Source organism: Hippocampus guttulatus, chromosome 15 (genome assembly GCF_054856545.1).
Source record: "Hippocampus guttulatus isolate MCC_2025c chromosome 15, RoL_Hgut_1.0, whole genome shotgun sequence".
NCBI lineage: Eukaryota > Metazoa > Chordata > Actinopteri > Syngnathiformes > Syngnathidae > Hippocampus > Hippocampus guttulatus.
The window spans coordinates 2,086,775-2,102,591 of record NC_141275.1 but is presented as its reverse complement, the minus strand read 5'-3'; the positions used below and the strand labels follow the sequence as shown (position 1 = coordinate 2,102,591).

General features: G+C 41.5%; 1 protein-coding gene across 1 annotated transcript in view; it reads left to right on the top strand.

Annotated features, from left to right (window-relative positions):
• Window positions 1-15,817, top strand: part of LOC147193447 (uncharacterized) — a 51,605-nt gene that overhangs the window by 442 nt on the left and 35,346 nt on the right. Inside the window, exons 2-4 of the mRNA XM_086130934.1 lie at window positions 215-291; window positions 457-541; window positions 9,938-11,169. Of these exons, the coding sequence (XP_085987060.1) occupies window positions 10,012-11,169 (1,158 nt within the window). The 5' untranslated portion in view covers window positions 215-291; window positions 457-541; window positions 9,938-10,011. The remainder of the gene's footprint in view (window positions 1-214; window positions 292-456; window positions 542-9,937; window positions 11,170-15,817) is intronic.

Here is a 15,817-nt window from a genome sequence, read left to right as displayed (position 1 = left end):
GCAGAATTGAGAAAATACATTTGTAGACACATTTACGTAATTAAAAAAAAAATTAAAACTGCTCCACAAATGTTCTTTTACATTACTTTAAATAATTAAATTTGTTGCAAGACTACTTAGTTCAGCTCCATGAAGAGATTGATGATCAAAGGAATAGCTTGGGTCCACCTTCTTTTCTCCCAGAGAACTGAATTGTACTCTTTTTCTCTTGAAGAATTCACCAGAATTAGCCCAGCAAACCTTTTTTGATTCCAAGGATCCTCTGTGCCGGGCGGAGCAACTGTTGACCCGGTAAGTGATGATTCTCACAGTCCTGTCTGGCTGTTTCTGTCGCTAGCCAGAATTGAATCGAAGCAGGGAATTAGCTTGACTGCTTTCAAACTTCCGATCGTTGTTTGGTGTGGGTGAGTGTCCTCACCTCGTGGGATTAATTCCAATTGCTCTGTTTGTCACCAGTGGAACAAGTCACATGGCTTCACGGTCTTGCCTGCTCGAATTTGGTCGAGGAAGGTGAAACTCAAGTTGGCCACCCCTCAGTGAGGTTAGTTTCCAGGGACGGTCTCCTTCACATTAATTATCGAATTAAGAGAATATTCATTACAATAGTAAAAAATCATTTTTTTTCAAATAAACAAAACATAATAAATATTCAAAAGCAAAATCATTAAATGTACTTTGTATGACCAAAATAAATATTTTAAGGTAAGGAAGAACATACAGTGATCCCTCGCTATTTCTCAGTTCGATTATTGGGGCATTGCGTTTTTTATTCCAAAGTACTGTACTGTATTCAGAAAAAAATGCCTAATGGCTCAGATGTTTTATACATGGCTGTAGCTTGATTGGTTCCCAGCGTGACGTCAACCACTGATAGTAAAAGTGGATCGATCCCATGATACACAGTCATGTTTTTTGTTGGCTGTGCATCTTCGCAGCCCCGCCCAAACCACTCTTGTGTCTTATCACGTGGGTTACTCTTTGATCAGCGTCTCATCACGTGGTTGCCTCGATTTGTTGTGTTGATTACGCCTCTTCGTGTGTGTGTGTGTGTCTCTCTCTCTCTTTCTCTCTCTCTCTCTCTCTCTCTCTCTCTCTCGTGGTTGGGGGAGGTGCACGAGAGAGAGAGAGAGAGGGTGATTGGGCTTGTAGGAAAAAAGCAGCAAGTGTCTCTCCGCCTCCTTAATTGTCTAATCAGAAACACATCGGCTGCAGCGGGATAGCTGGCCAGCAGCGCGCTGGAGGCTAATGGAGGCTACACTGTCAGAGCTGCTAAAAGGCAGGGAAGCTCAATTTTGGCCGACATCAAAAAATGTGTCCGTTTTTTTGCACGTGAATTCTACTCTCCGTTCCTTTTCAAGAAAATGATCTGTGACCCTGGTACACCAACAAGGCGTCTTTTCCAGGGACTTAATTAGTGTCCTACAACTACAGGAACTACAATAAAACCAACCAGAAATAAAAGATTAATTTGTCGCTAGTTGTTTACAACAAAGAGTGTCGCTAAGATGATTAGGAGAAGTCTCCAGCTCAACTCAGAACAGAATGCCAATTGAAAAATTGCTCACACGGACGCCTACACTAAAAGGTCGGTGATTGGCTCATTTCGATGTCAATCAAACTGGCACACAGGCTCAGACAGATCATCCAATCTGATGCAGAAAAGCCTGGCGTCCGGAGACGCCGAGCTTCCGTGGGCGGGACAAAAACCAGCTTGTATCCAATTACTCATCTCCGTTCCACGCATTGGGACAACCTACCCTGAACTCTCGAGACGCTTGGCGTCCGGGCAGTAGACGCTTTGCGGACGCTCAGCGTCCACCGTTTAAAGCACAGCGAAACTGCGGGAATGAATGAGAAGGGAGTCGCGTCGTAACCAGTAAGAAGAAGCTGATTCGGAACAAAAGTTGTACAACAAAACGTTGTAGCGCATATTCAGTCGCTACAACTGAATAAAGTGTGACATGTACACACAATGAAATTTACATTCATATATTTGATCACTTATTCTTTGACATTTTAGTGGAAGCCGAGCTTCCCTTGCAGTCCGAGAGCAATCGCCACTGGTGTAATAAATACTGTTTACGGGCGGCCCGGTAGTCCAGGGGTTAGCACGTCGACTTCACAGTGCAGAGGTACCGTTCAATTCCAGCTCCGGCCTCCCTGTGTGGAGTTTGCATGTTCTTCCCGGGCCTGCGTGGGTTTTCTCCGGGTACACGTTCCAAAAACAAGCATGGCAGACTGATTGAACACGCTAAATTGTCCCTAGGTGTGAGTGCGCATGGTTGTTCGTCTCTGTGTGCCCTGCGATTGGCTGGCAACCGGTTCAGGGTGTCCCCTGCCTACTGCCCGAAGACGGCCGGATAGGCTCCAGCACCCCCCGCGACCCTAGTGAGGATTAAGCGGTTCGGAAAATGAATGAATGAATGAATGAATAAATACTGTTTACATATTTTTAACATGCTGGTACCCACAAACCCTGACACAAAAATTCCTTGGGGGTGCGGGGGCGGCAAACCCTACTTCGCGGATTTTCGTCTTTCACGGGTGGTCCCGGTCCCCATTAACCACGAACAGTGAGGGATCGCTGTAATCCACATTCTGTATAAAGTAATGCCTCGTTTATGGCGGGGTTTATGTTCCAAAAAGTACCCGTAACAAGTGAAATCCGTGAAGTAGTCATCTTCATTTTTTACAATTATTCCGTATACAATACAATACTGTATTGAATCAAACCAAAGAGTAAACCTTTTTTTCAGGCCCAAGCATTAAAACAGAAACAAAACAAAACGTTTTCTTACAAATAACTGACATTTTTTAGAAATACTGTAAAGAATGTTTGTCAACATTGTTCAAGGTTAAAGTAGAACTTTATTGTCTTTATTGTGGGTTTTAACATGAAGAAAATTTGGCAAGCTATTCATTGATAAGGCGTGGAGATTGTTGACATTAGTCCCTTAGCCAATCAGGATGCAGAACACAATTCATAGTTAAAAAAAAAAAGATGAACGGTGTTGTAGCAAGGGATTACTGTATATGACAATAAAAAGACAGTCAAAAAGAAATACAATATTAATGATTAAAAAACATACAACCTGACAAAGAGGAAACAATACAGTATAACAAATGCATGTAAATAGTAAATAGTCATTATAATAATTTGTACAAGTGTATTTATTATATGTTAGTGAGGAGGATTATGGCAATATGATGATTTAAAAAAATCAATAATAATAATAAGGAGGATAAGAGAAAATTACCAACACAATGTCATAGGGGTACCAAGGATATCTTTGATAGTGGCATTAACTCTTTCAGGGACAGTGGTTACTAGAGTGGACAGCTATTCACATGTTTTCCCTTATATTAATTAATCTTAATGTCACAGTTGTTCATCAACCACGACAATGGACCCTTATGTGTGATGCCATCCACTGCCATTATTTTTCTTTCATTCCGAAAGACCAGGGGTGCCCATTACGTCGATTGCGATCGACCGGTAGCTCGCGGACTGGTACCAAGTCGATCGTGAGGGGGGTGTCGAGGAAGAAAAAAGAAACCTTTATGGCGCGACAGTGTAGGTCAAGAACGGAAAGGTGTGGCGTGTTTCATTTTGACTTATGGGGTAAGGTGTTATGAAGAGTGATTTAAATTGTTTTGTCCTTGGTTTAGTTTTGATGGGGCTAGGTTTGGAACTGAGATGACCTATTATTCCATTATTATTATTATTAAAGTCTGACATATTGTTTCTTTTTTGAGCCAATAGTTTTTCTATTGCAGTGTATGGATTGTAGTTGAGGCAGTGGATTATGTGGATCAAATTTTTAGTTTTCAAATTTTGAAAGATTATTTTCTTTGCAATAGCCAGAGAGACCAATAGTGGGTTCTAGTATTTAGTTGGAAGATCTTTTTCTGTAGTGTCTCCTTGCAAAGCAGAGTGATGGTTGCAGTTGAATGCTGTGGTCCAAACATTGAGAGAGCTTTTCAGTGACTCCTGTCCAAAAACTGGATGACAGGCCCACGTGGCATACATGTAGTTGTCCATATGTCCTTGTGCACATTGTGAATAGATGTTTGTGTCTACTAATCACATTGAAAACATTTTATTCTGGGTGATTTGATCCCTGCGAATAGTGTTTTAAGAGAGGTGCAGTATCAAGCACTGAGGACAATACATCTTTATTTATATAGCGCTTTCGCAACAACTGCAGCTGTAACAAAACATTTTATAAAACGGTTAACATAAAATAACAAAATAATCTAACACAACACAAAACAAAAAACATGGACAGTCATGCAATCTTAATCACTTTTACCACATACGCTTTGTTGTTTGAAGCAGTTCTAACACCAGTGAAAGAGAGACTTCGTGCTCAAAATGTGCACACGTCTGCTACAAGCTAAGTTAGAAAGTAAACAATAAGTTGTAGCGTCCATCGACTAAAAAAGAGATTGGTTAACTTCCCCTGCCCCATGTAAATCCGTTTCAATTCCGAGCGGCGACTCCCAGTTCCAACTATGCATCCACGCCCCGCGCCGACGCCCCTCTCTCCTCATGCTCAGCTCCACAAGCCAATCATCCAACTGCACCAGCGCAGACTGTCCAACAGCGCCAACATGTGAAAAATATTGGCCGTTACAGGCGCAAAAACACAAGCGCCCCGGGGATGTCCAGCGGCAACAGTCAAATAGCGCCAACATTCCTTCCAATCAAAATCAGTGCTGGTACATGTGTGCTGCCGAGAAAGCGCAACCAACACATACAGATTCTTCTCCTTTGTCGAATGTCGTAGCCAAAAATGCTTAAAACAGTCGACTTCGGGTCCACACAAATAACAACAAACACCATGTGACAAAAAAAATCAGAATCATCTTTAGCTCTTGAAGAGCACTTGCTGACGGCTGATGGCTGCCAACTGCAGCACCGTTTTGGATGCTACCTGTTGACAATAGGCAGCCAGAACCAAATAGAGTCACTGCCTGGCACACAGTTCTCTTTCAGGCTCAGCCAATCAGATGTTGAGGTTGTAGAATAGTCAGAAAATTCCCAATTAGATGTTGCAATGCCAAATTTTTCCTGGTTGTTTCAGTCACATATCTTCAACCCCTATACCAAGTTAATAGCTAAACATACTGACCTGAATGACATAGTATGGTTATTATTACTTTATACTGACATGGGTTGGAGTTGTTTCTTGTGAGGCTAGACTGGTGCAGTGGGGCGAGATTGTGTTGGAAGCTTACAAGTGTGAATGCTTAGAGGCCAGTCGAAGGCAGTTATTCTTAAAAAAAAATGGCCTGCAAGTGCCAGCGAGTAGGATGCAAAATATTTTTAATTTTGCAACTGTTGGACACGGGGCAGTGTTTTAGCTAATTAACCCTTTCATGCACAAATAATAACCGATATCAGGATTTTTTTTTCCTCAAGTGTTTTTATTCATCTCTAGGCATGAAAAAAAATAATGGCAGTGGATGGCAACACACATAATGTAGTGGTTGATTCACAACTGTGACATTAAGATTAATTAATATATGAGAAAACTGTCACGTTTGCGAGGCGGTGGTGGACCCCAAAAAGCAGGCAAGAGGGAGGAGCAGGGTGAACTTGACGAGTTGTATTAAAACACAGAAAATAAATCCAGAACAAACAGTCATGAAAACAAAAAGATTCCAAAGCAACAAACCAAAACCATGGCTGTGGCAAAAAACTAACAGGAACAAAAACATGACAGCGGCAAGCAACAAGCAAAAAACAATTAAACAAACATGGCAGTAGCCAACAGCAACAATGACCCGACAATGAGTGTTTAGTCGGGAGTCCTTTTAAATGGCTAACGACATAACGACCGACAGGTGTGCAGCTGCAGGGGGAGCCCTACAATGCCACCTGTTGGTCACAAACCGAAACATGACAAAAACAACATGTGACAACTGCGGGATATTTAGTTCGCTCAGTAGTCACAGTGTGACTGTCGTGATAGTATGTCGTGTGATTTAAAAAAATTTTTTTAAAAGTTTTAATCCATGCTATGTCGAGCAAAAAAAGAAAGTGGTCAGACGAATACGTATGTACAACATGGATTCGCATGCATCATGGGCTGTGATGGGACTCAACGTCCTGTCTACATGATTTGTCATGCCGAGTTGAGCAACTCTAGTCTGCACCGGCAAAACTAAAGGAACACTTCTTTAATCATATTTTTTATTTTTCACTCAGGGTAAGGGTTCAGTGAATGTGCATATGAACTGGTTGGGTTCGGTACCTCAAACAAGGTTAAGAACCAAATTTGCAATTTGGTTCCAATAAGTAGACTAGATTTCAGACTTGCAAAAAGCAGGTTTATAACTTGAACCATAAGTGGTGTAATGCAATTTTAGTGTATTTGATCAAGGCGCAGGCAGATCAGGATGTGCGTAGTGGAAGTCCATCCATCCATGCATTTTCTAATCTGCTGATCCTCACGAGGGTCGCAGGCGTGCTGGAGCCTATCCCTGCTGTCTTCGAGCAGTAGGCGGGGTAGACCCTGAACTGGTTGCCAGCCGATCGCAGGGCACACCTAGACGAACAAACATTCACATTCACAGTGAGGGACAATTTAGAGCAGGGGTGTCAAACATTTTCACCAAGGGCCACATCAGCAAAATGGCTTTCTTCAAAGGGCTAGATGTAACTTATAATTGTAACTTAATATAATTGAATGAAATGTAAAATAAATGTAACTACTCCTTAATGTTAAATAACATTTAAAGTGAAAAACATTACAGCTGCATAGAAAAAATGTTTGCCTATTGCTCTGTTATAACAAATACATTTAATTTGTCATCTTAAAAAAATCCTCCAATAAATGCACACATAAAACATGCAAATGGCAAATAATTGCAACGGCAGCTGCAAATAAACAATGTGATATATATATAGCTTTTTGTAATTTCCCCATTGCGGGACAAATAAAGGATATCTTATATATATATATATATATATATATATATATATAAAGCTGTATTTAACTACAGCATCTATTTGCTGATCCAATTTAAAATCACTATCTAGTTTAAAACCCTCTCGGGGCAGGCGATGCAATTTTGCAACAACTAAATTCTAATCCCCTAATTAATCCACGTTCATATTTTATGAGCCCTTTTTTCCTCAAAAGTACCACTGCAGACCTTCGTTGTGCATGAGCAACAAACAGTTTCCCCAATAGCTCACTCGATGGCGAGTTTTCTCACTTTCAACATGCCTTCCTTCTTGGGTACTCATGAAAGGATTTTCTAGGCATCCATTTCATAATTGTATTTCTACCAATCTCCTTTATTTCAAAACCAATACTGTATCGCTTGTCTCATGTGTGTTCACCGTGTTTGTATATGGGAGGGAGTGACTTCACTTTGCTTTGAGTAGACAAGAGGAGGAGCACTCATCGTTCTCAGGCTGCTTCAGAGCTGGCTGATGAGCTGATCGTCTAGATCAGGTGTGTTGCAACTGGGAGAGCCGGAAAACAGGCAGGACAGTAGCCCTCCAGGCCCGGAGTTGGAGACCCCTGCTCTAGATCCTCCAGGCAAAGAGCACCACCCTGGCCAGTGCCAGCTTTGACAAGCTGGTCTTCCTCAAGGGGAACACGTCCCTATTGGGGTACCCCACCTATAAGGAGCATTTTGAGGAGGAGATTCACCAGGGGGCCAAACACAGCTAATGTGCTTTCAATAATGTTTATGAATGAAGGGGACAAATAAAGGTTATCTTATCTTGAATTATGAAACTTCTACCGTGAGCGGATCGGCAAAATAGGGTAAAGTACCCATCTCTGGTGATCAATTATGCAGTTATGTAGAGAGGTGGGAGGGAATTGTGAACAGTTCTAAATCTCAATTACCGTATTTTCCGCACTAAAAGGCGCACCTAAAAGCCTGCCATTTTCTTAAAAGCTCACAGTGCACCTTACAATCCGAGGTGTCTTGTGTATGGTCATTACGGGGATATTTCGACCCCAAAATGGCTCCTTGCTCGAGACATGCTGACAATGCAGAGTTCAAACTTAAGGCGATCGGTTACGCAGTTGAACATGGAAATAGAGCAGCAGCAAGAGAGTTCAATGTTAACGAGTCAATGTTATAACTTGCTGTTGGTTCAGTGAACTGTCGCTGCTTTATTAAATACGTTTTACTGACATCTGATTGGGGCGGCCCGGTAGTCCAGTGGTAAGCACGTCGGCTTCACAGTGCAGAGGTACCGGGTTCGATTCCAGCTCCGGCCTCCCAGTGTGGAGTTTGCATGTTCTCCCCGGGCCTGCGTGGGTTTTCTCCGGGTGCTCCGGTTTCCTCCCACATTCCAAAAACATGCATGTCAGGCTGATTGGACGCTCTAAATTGTCCCTAGGTGTGAGTGTGGGCGTGGATGGTTGTTCGTCTCTGTGTGCCCTGCGATTGGCTGGCAACTGATTCAGGGTGTCCCCCGCCTACTGCCCGAAGACGGCTGGGATGGGCTCCGGCGCCCCCCGCGACCCTAGTGAGGATCAAGCGGTTCGGAAAATGGATGGATGGATGACATCTGATTGTTCTGTTGGTGTTTCCTTGAGTGTAGCTCCATCTAGTGGATGCATTGTATATTGCGTATTATAATGCGGTGCGCCCAATGTATGAAAAAAATTACAAAATAGGCCATTCATTGAAGGTGCGCCTCATAATCCAGTGAGACTTTTAGTGTTAATTTTTTTTGCTAAAGTAGTTATACTTTAGGCTTCTGCTGGGCAAGGTAAAAAAGAACATGACATGAGAACATTTAAAATGAAATAGTGGCTTGTGTGCTGATTCCACTCTTAACATAGTGCAGTGGTTCTCAATTATTTTCTGTCATGCACCCCCAAGGAAGAGGAAAACATCTCGCCCCTCCCCCACGACTATAAATAGTATCATTTGTCTATAAAATTTTTATAAGTACACCTTTGCATAACACTGTATCCTTATTAACGTAGAAGAGAATAAAAAAAGAAAGAAGTATGGACCAACTTTATGGACCGACCAACTTACAACAAAGAATAGCTTTAGTAACTGGAACAGACAATATTCAAAGTGCATCTGAAATTCAAAAATAACATTAAATCCTGAATTTAACAATAAATATTTTTTAACTGACCATGTCAAACCATACGATACTGAAAAATAAAATTACAAAAAAAATCAATAACTAATAATGCATTCAAACTAATCACAAACATTATCTCAGGAGCACAATATTTAAAAAAACTATACAAAAATATACAAAAGAATTTGCTTTTTTTTAAATCAAAGATGATGTCTGGATGGCTACAATGAGCACGTTTTGCAATGCACAGCTTTTCGAAGCGAGGTTTGAAGCAGGACACAGCAACTCTCGGCTTCTGCTCAATGTGTAGCCAGGACCTGTAGTAGCAGTCACAAAGCGGCATGATTGTTGGCAATATTCGGCACGTTTTCACTGAAAAAAACTCAAGCAGCTTATCAGCGTGATTGGGGTGTAATGTTTTTAAGTGACGCCTTAATTTATTTGGCTTCATGCTGTCCGCTACCAACATTTTTAGACACTGTAAGGACATCGATCTTTCCTCGTCTGCCACCGCAGTCACATTGAAGCCAAGCGCTACATACGCCTAGTCATATTTCCTCCCTGAGAATGCTCCCTGCGCAAACTCTGCCAATGAGAGTGTCACTGCCCCCTAACGTAGTGGAGGTGCAACTGCATGTTATTCTCGGACAGTAAAAAAATAAAAAAGCATGTTCCCGAGGTCAAACGCGCCCCCCTGGGGGGGGGGGCACCCCACTATTTGAGAAAAACTGACATAGTGTGACTGTTGATTTTTAATGACCACAACCCCTTCAGTAATAACATGCATATCTAAATACAGATTTTGTGTGTGTGTGTGTGTGTGTGTGTGTGTGCTTGCGTGTGTGTGCGTGTGTACAGGACAAAGGTAACAGAAGAAGACTGAGCAAAGTGAGAGGAAAAACCAAGAAATCCTGACACAAAGACCACAAAGAATGAAAGAGATGTCATCCATTGGTCATAAAATGCAGAATACTGAACAACTTTGGAAAATAATACAAGGAGGTCAACATGAACTTGAGTTCCTGAGGATGATGGTCAGTAAGCAACAAAGGGACATTGAAAGACTAAAAGATGAAAAACATGACCAGAGCCTGCTTGCAAAAACTTTGAAATTACAAATGAAACATTTTACTCAGAAAATTGAGATGAGCATAAAGACAGCCACAAAAGAACAAATGCTTATCCAGCAAACGTTGACTGTCATAAACGGAGATCGTCAAATTCTGGGGATACAATATAATGAGATTAAAACCAAGCAATATAACTTAAAATTGATGAATTTTTCGAAATCGAAATCAACAGAACACAAGAAAAATTTCAATGAAACTAACGACCAAATAAAGCAGTGGTTGACAGGTGAGTGTATTCAAAGTATGGCTACCCATAATTGGAAGACAATTATTGGTGCAAAGCAAGCCAACGAATTAATGCAGAAAAGCATGGCATATTTAAACCAAATATTAAAAAGAAATGGAACAGAGGTTTCACGAGTTAAACATGAAATTAAGCGCATCATTAACACAATCACTTTACTTTTCAAGCATATTGAGAACATTTGGAGTAAAATGCAAAGACATACTAAAATACAAAAAGACGTATCCCCAGCTATAAAACTGAAAGAATTTTTTGAAAAAACACACATGTTTTTGGAATCCTATGTGCCGGAAAACAGTGGACAACAACAAGGGGATATATTAAAAAAGACACGAAAGAATGTGGATGAAGACAGGATCATGATGCACCCAAAGAAAAAAGTGAATGCTCAAATGCACAGAATATTTCTTGAAGAAAAAAAAACAAAAAGGCTCGTCAACTTGGTGAGAAAACAGAATGCAAAGGAATTCACGAAACGAAAAGTCAAATGCATGAGATGGCAAGCTAAGAAAAAACATCAAGAACTTGACCAAAAACTTGAACGAAACATGAGAGAGAGGGATGAATTAGAAATCCTCAAGATGAAGCTGCAAAAACAGAAGGATGAGCTTGAAGAAAAACAAGAGGATTCGATGCAATCTCAACACTGCCGTCGAGGTGCACAGCACGCACAAGTGTACATCAACGAGATGACAAGAACCAAGTCAGATGAGAGGGTAAGTGTCTCTATCAACGCAACGCAACTCAACTCAAATATATTTATAGAGAACTTTAAAACAACCACCACTGTATACAAAGTGCTGAACATGGACCAAGAAGAATTCATACAACAATAAAACAATAAATTAATAAGGTAGACAGCAGAAAGTACAAACACAGTAAAACGAAAAATCAAGTATGAGCCAAAAACCAAAGAACAAAAATGAGTTTTAAGACAAGTTTTAAAGATGGGAGTTCACAGTAAATCGGGAACAACTGGAAAAACAACCTCTAATACTGTCTGGTCCACGCACCCGAGGCACTGGGCAAGTGTATAGGGGCGGAGGAACTCAGACAGTTAATGTGGGGCGAGGCTATTTAAAGATTTAAAAAAACAAATAATAGAATCTTGAAAAGAACTCTAAAATGTATAGGGAACCAATTAAGTGATGCCAGAGAAGGAATTATTTGCTGCCTTTTACGAGTACCATTCAAGACGCAAGTAGCAGCATTTTCGACCACCTGGAGATGCTTAACGGAGGATTGGCTGACTCTAAAGTAAAATGCATGACAGTAATCCAGCCGAGATGTGACGAAGGCATGAATTACTGTTTCATAGTGCTCTTGAGAAAGGAGAGGCTTTACTTTAGCCAGCTACCTAAGATGAAAAAAAAGCTGTATTTAACTACAGCACCTATTTGCTGATCCAATTTAAAATCACTGTCTAGTTTAAAACCCTCTCGGGGCAGGCGATGCTATTTTGCAACAACTAAATTCTAATCCCCTAATTAATCCACGTTCATATTTTATGAGCCCTTTTTTCCTCAAAAGTACCACTGCAGACCTTCGTTGTGCATGAGCAACAAACAGTTTCCCCAATAGCTCACTAGATGGCGAGTTTTCTCACTTTCAACATGCCTTCCTTCTTGGGTACTCATGAAAGGATTTTCTAGGCATCCATTTCATAATTGTATAACTACCAATCTCCTTTATTTCGAAACCAATACTGTATAAGATGAATCATGACAGTATAGAGATACAGTATATGCCAATTTGTAGATTTTATCTCAGGGGCAGCTCAATTTCATTGTTGCAGCTTTGCAACGTTTGGCCGGACTAGTACCAATGGATGCCACATGCTTTGTCTTCTAGTTTACCTATATTTTGAGCAACAGTCTATACAAGGGGTATTTTCCTATCACCAGTGTTTACTTATTGATTTGAGTTGTCATTGAGGGTGCATCCTATGGAAAATGAAATAATTTGGAGTGAAGTTACACACTATAAGAGGCAGATTTGATCAAACACAATGGCATAATGTGATGTTCATTTGACTGTTCAGTGAGCAAAACTGATGTAGCCTAAATTCCATTGCACATATTATCTTAGTATATATCTTTGTTGGACTGGAAGCTTTTTTAGTAAACTAGCTTGCAGAATACTCTGGTTGCAGGTTTGTGATGCGTTATGGCAGGCCGACAAAGATCTTATTCACTCAAGGAAGCCATTGAAATGTTTTGCCTTCCTGATGGTGCTTTATCTGAGATTGAATCCATTTCAGACGATGAAATTGGTGATCCAGATTTTGTTGAACCTGTTGAAGCATACGAGTCTGACTTCAGCCTTGATGATGATGAGACACTGGGAGCAATAGCAATACCTAATCCAAATACACTTGATGTTGAAATTCATAACGTACATGCAGACAATGACACTGAGGTCCCAGATGATGATGAGCCTCAGCCCGGCCCAGCTCCTCTAAACAAAGCTTTTTCTTGGAGGCAGAGGAAACCCCCAGCAGCTGACAGACACCCTTCATTACAAGGACCTGCATTCTCACCTCCACCAGATGAAATACCAAGTCCAAAGTGGTATTTTGATCAGTTCATGGATGAATCTGTGTTTGAACTTATTTCTGACCAATCAAGCCTGTATGCTGTTATGAAGAATGGCCCAGAACTAAAAACAACCCCTTCAGTTGAGGTCAGACAAGACCGATTCGATCATTTTCCCATCCATGCTGATAAACGTGGACGATGCAGTGTGCGCAAAATGGCTACACACAAATGGCCTCTCTGAAGTGCAAAGTATTTTTGTGCTTTACAAATTGTTGTCAGACCTGTCCTTCTCAATTAGGATTTGAGACGTCAATATTATTATTGGTACAGTATTATATCTCAATATTGTTTGATGTAGGGGATGAAAAGTTATTAATATTGTTCCTAATCTATACCAAGTTGTTTTTGTTGTTATTCTTCCACTTTAAAGTACTTTGAAACATTGTTTTCAATTGTTTTATGCAAATTCAGTTAGTTTTCACACCATATTAAGTTTTTGGCTTTAATTTACCACACCGGGCCAATGTTGTCAACCTGCAACATCCCAGAATACATTACATGTGAAGCTTTTCCTAAAAAGAAAGTCTGTACAGAAATCCCTTCTTGTGCCAAACATTATGCAGGACCTCCTCCTTCATCTTATTGCTGGCTAATTTTACTATTATAGACCTCGGGGGGGAATCGGCGGGAGGTTTACGGCCTAGTGCTCGATGTGCCCGCTCAATCTTCAGATCGGTGGAGGGAGAAAGCTCGAGCTTTTCTTTAAAGAGATGTTCTACAAACACTATCATCGTTGCAGAGTTGGTCTCAACCCCCTCCTCAACACCATAAATTCTTATATTGTCCCGTCTTGCTCGTCCCTCCTGATCAGTTATCTTATCTTGCATTTTAGCTTGTAGCTGTAGCAGCTCCTTAGTAGCTTCTTCCAGCCCCAGCACTCTTTCTTACGTCTCTGAGATCCTCGTTTCGACGTCATCTATTCTGTTGTTAGTCGTCTTAATTTCGTCCTTGATTTCGGTGAGTGTATTGGCGCTTTAACGCCGGAATTCCCTTAATTCTTGCAGGATCGTTGATAGGTTAGCTGTAGACTCATTAGCCCGTAGCTCCCCGGGTTCGTGCCGGCCGTCAATGTCGCTTGCGGCGCGATCCTCTCCGTCCGAGTGGGTTATTTCAAACCGTGAAACCGACTTTTTGTTTGCTTTAGGCATTTCGTCAACGCCTTTAAATACAAATATAACTCGTCAAAATACTAAGAAAGTACGGCGTTGCTTGAAGTAATCGAGGAGCTCTCCAACCGTGCGTCCTACTCCATGACTGCCATCCGCCACCCAGAAGACAGACTTCTATTGATAACGGCCAAGCCCGATTTGCAAATACTCGGGAGAAACTCCTCAAAGAAATGTGGAGGAAGAGAGTCATAAAGGGATCCAGATCGCTTTGTCTAGCAAACCACGCCCTCTAAAAACGTCAAGGACACAGCTTCAGAAGAATTTAACACAACTGAACACAGAACATAGACAAAGAGGTCAAATGTGCTATTAGAAACAAGAGTCCTAGCTGTATAAATCTTATCAATGAAAAACTGCAGGAATCTGTTGCACATTTCAGGTGTAAAGTCTGAGCAAATAGATTGAGGGTGTTTAAGTACACAACCAATAGTTTTAAATAGTTCACAGTGGTTTTGATAGTTAGCCTGAATTAGGTTTGATAATTGTTCTCTTGGGCGGCCCGGACTGGTTAGCGTGTCGGCCTCACAGTGCAGAGGTGCAGGTTTCGATTCTGGCACCGGCCTCCCTGTGTGGAGTTTGCATGTTCTCCCCGTGCCTGTGTGGGTTTTCTCCGGGCACTCCAGTTTCCTCCCACATTCCAAAAACATGCATTGCTGGTTAATAGAACACTAAATTGTCCCTAGGTGTGAGTGTGAGCGCAGATGGCTGTTCGTCTCTGTGTGCCCTGCGACTGACTGGCAACCAGTTCAGGGTGTCCCTCCCCCCGCCTACTACCTGAAGACGGCTGGGATGGGCTCCAGGATGCCCCGTGACCCTTGTGAGAATAAAGCAAATCAAAAAATGGATATATGGATGGATGGTTCTCTTTTTGACCGCTTTACATGTGATCTGGTAGTTACGCCAGCAGTCTTTCCAGATTTGATAAGAGACCTGCAGCTTGCTATTTTTCCACTTACGTTTAGCTTATGACACTCCTGCTTTGCTGCGCGAGTTCTGTCGTTAAACTTTGGCTCAGGTCTAGGCTAGTTGAAGAGGTGAGTTCCTCTGTATTTGAAGAGGGGATGCTAAGCTCATTGAAGGCATCAGCGAACTGACCAGCAGTGAGAGGGGTAAATATTTGGCGGTTGCACTCTGGAGCTGCAGGTTTAATTAACAGCAGCACGAGATGAAACAACATCAAAGAAAAGTGTCATGCCATCAGAAACCACATTGACCAGGACTTTCAAGTATGACACCGGTAGACCATAACCAAGAATTAGGTCCAAAATATGTCCTTGTTCATGTGTCGGGCTGGTCACATGTTGCACAACATAAAAAGAATAAGTAAAAAGTCCTGGACAGTTCTGGACACCACACATCTATCCATCCATCCATCCACCCATCCATCCATTTTCTGGACCCTATCCCAGCTGTCTTCGGGCAGTAGGACACCCTGAACTGGTTGTCAGCTTTGTCTTGAAAAGATAAAAGCTGTATTAAAAGCCTGGAGGGCCATACACTTAAACCTTAATGGAAAACACACACACAGACACGGACCATTTAATTGGGCTCCTTGGCAGATTTTGTGACGCTAACAGTCTCACGTTTGATGTTCTAAT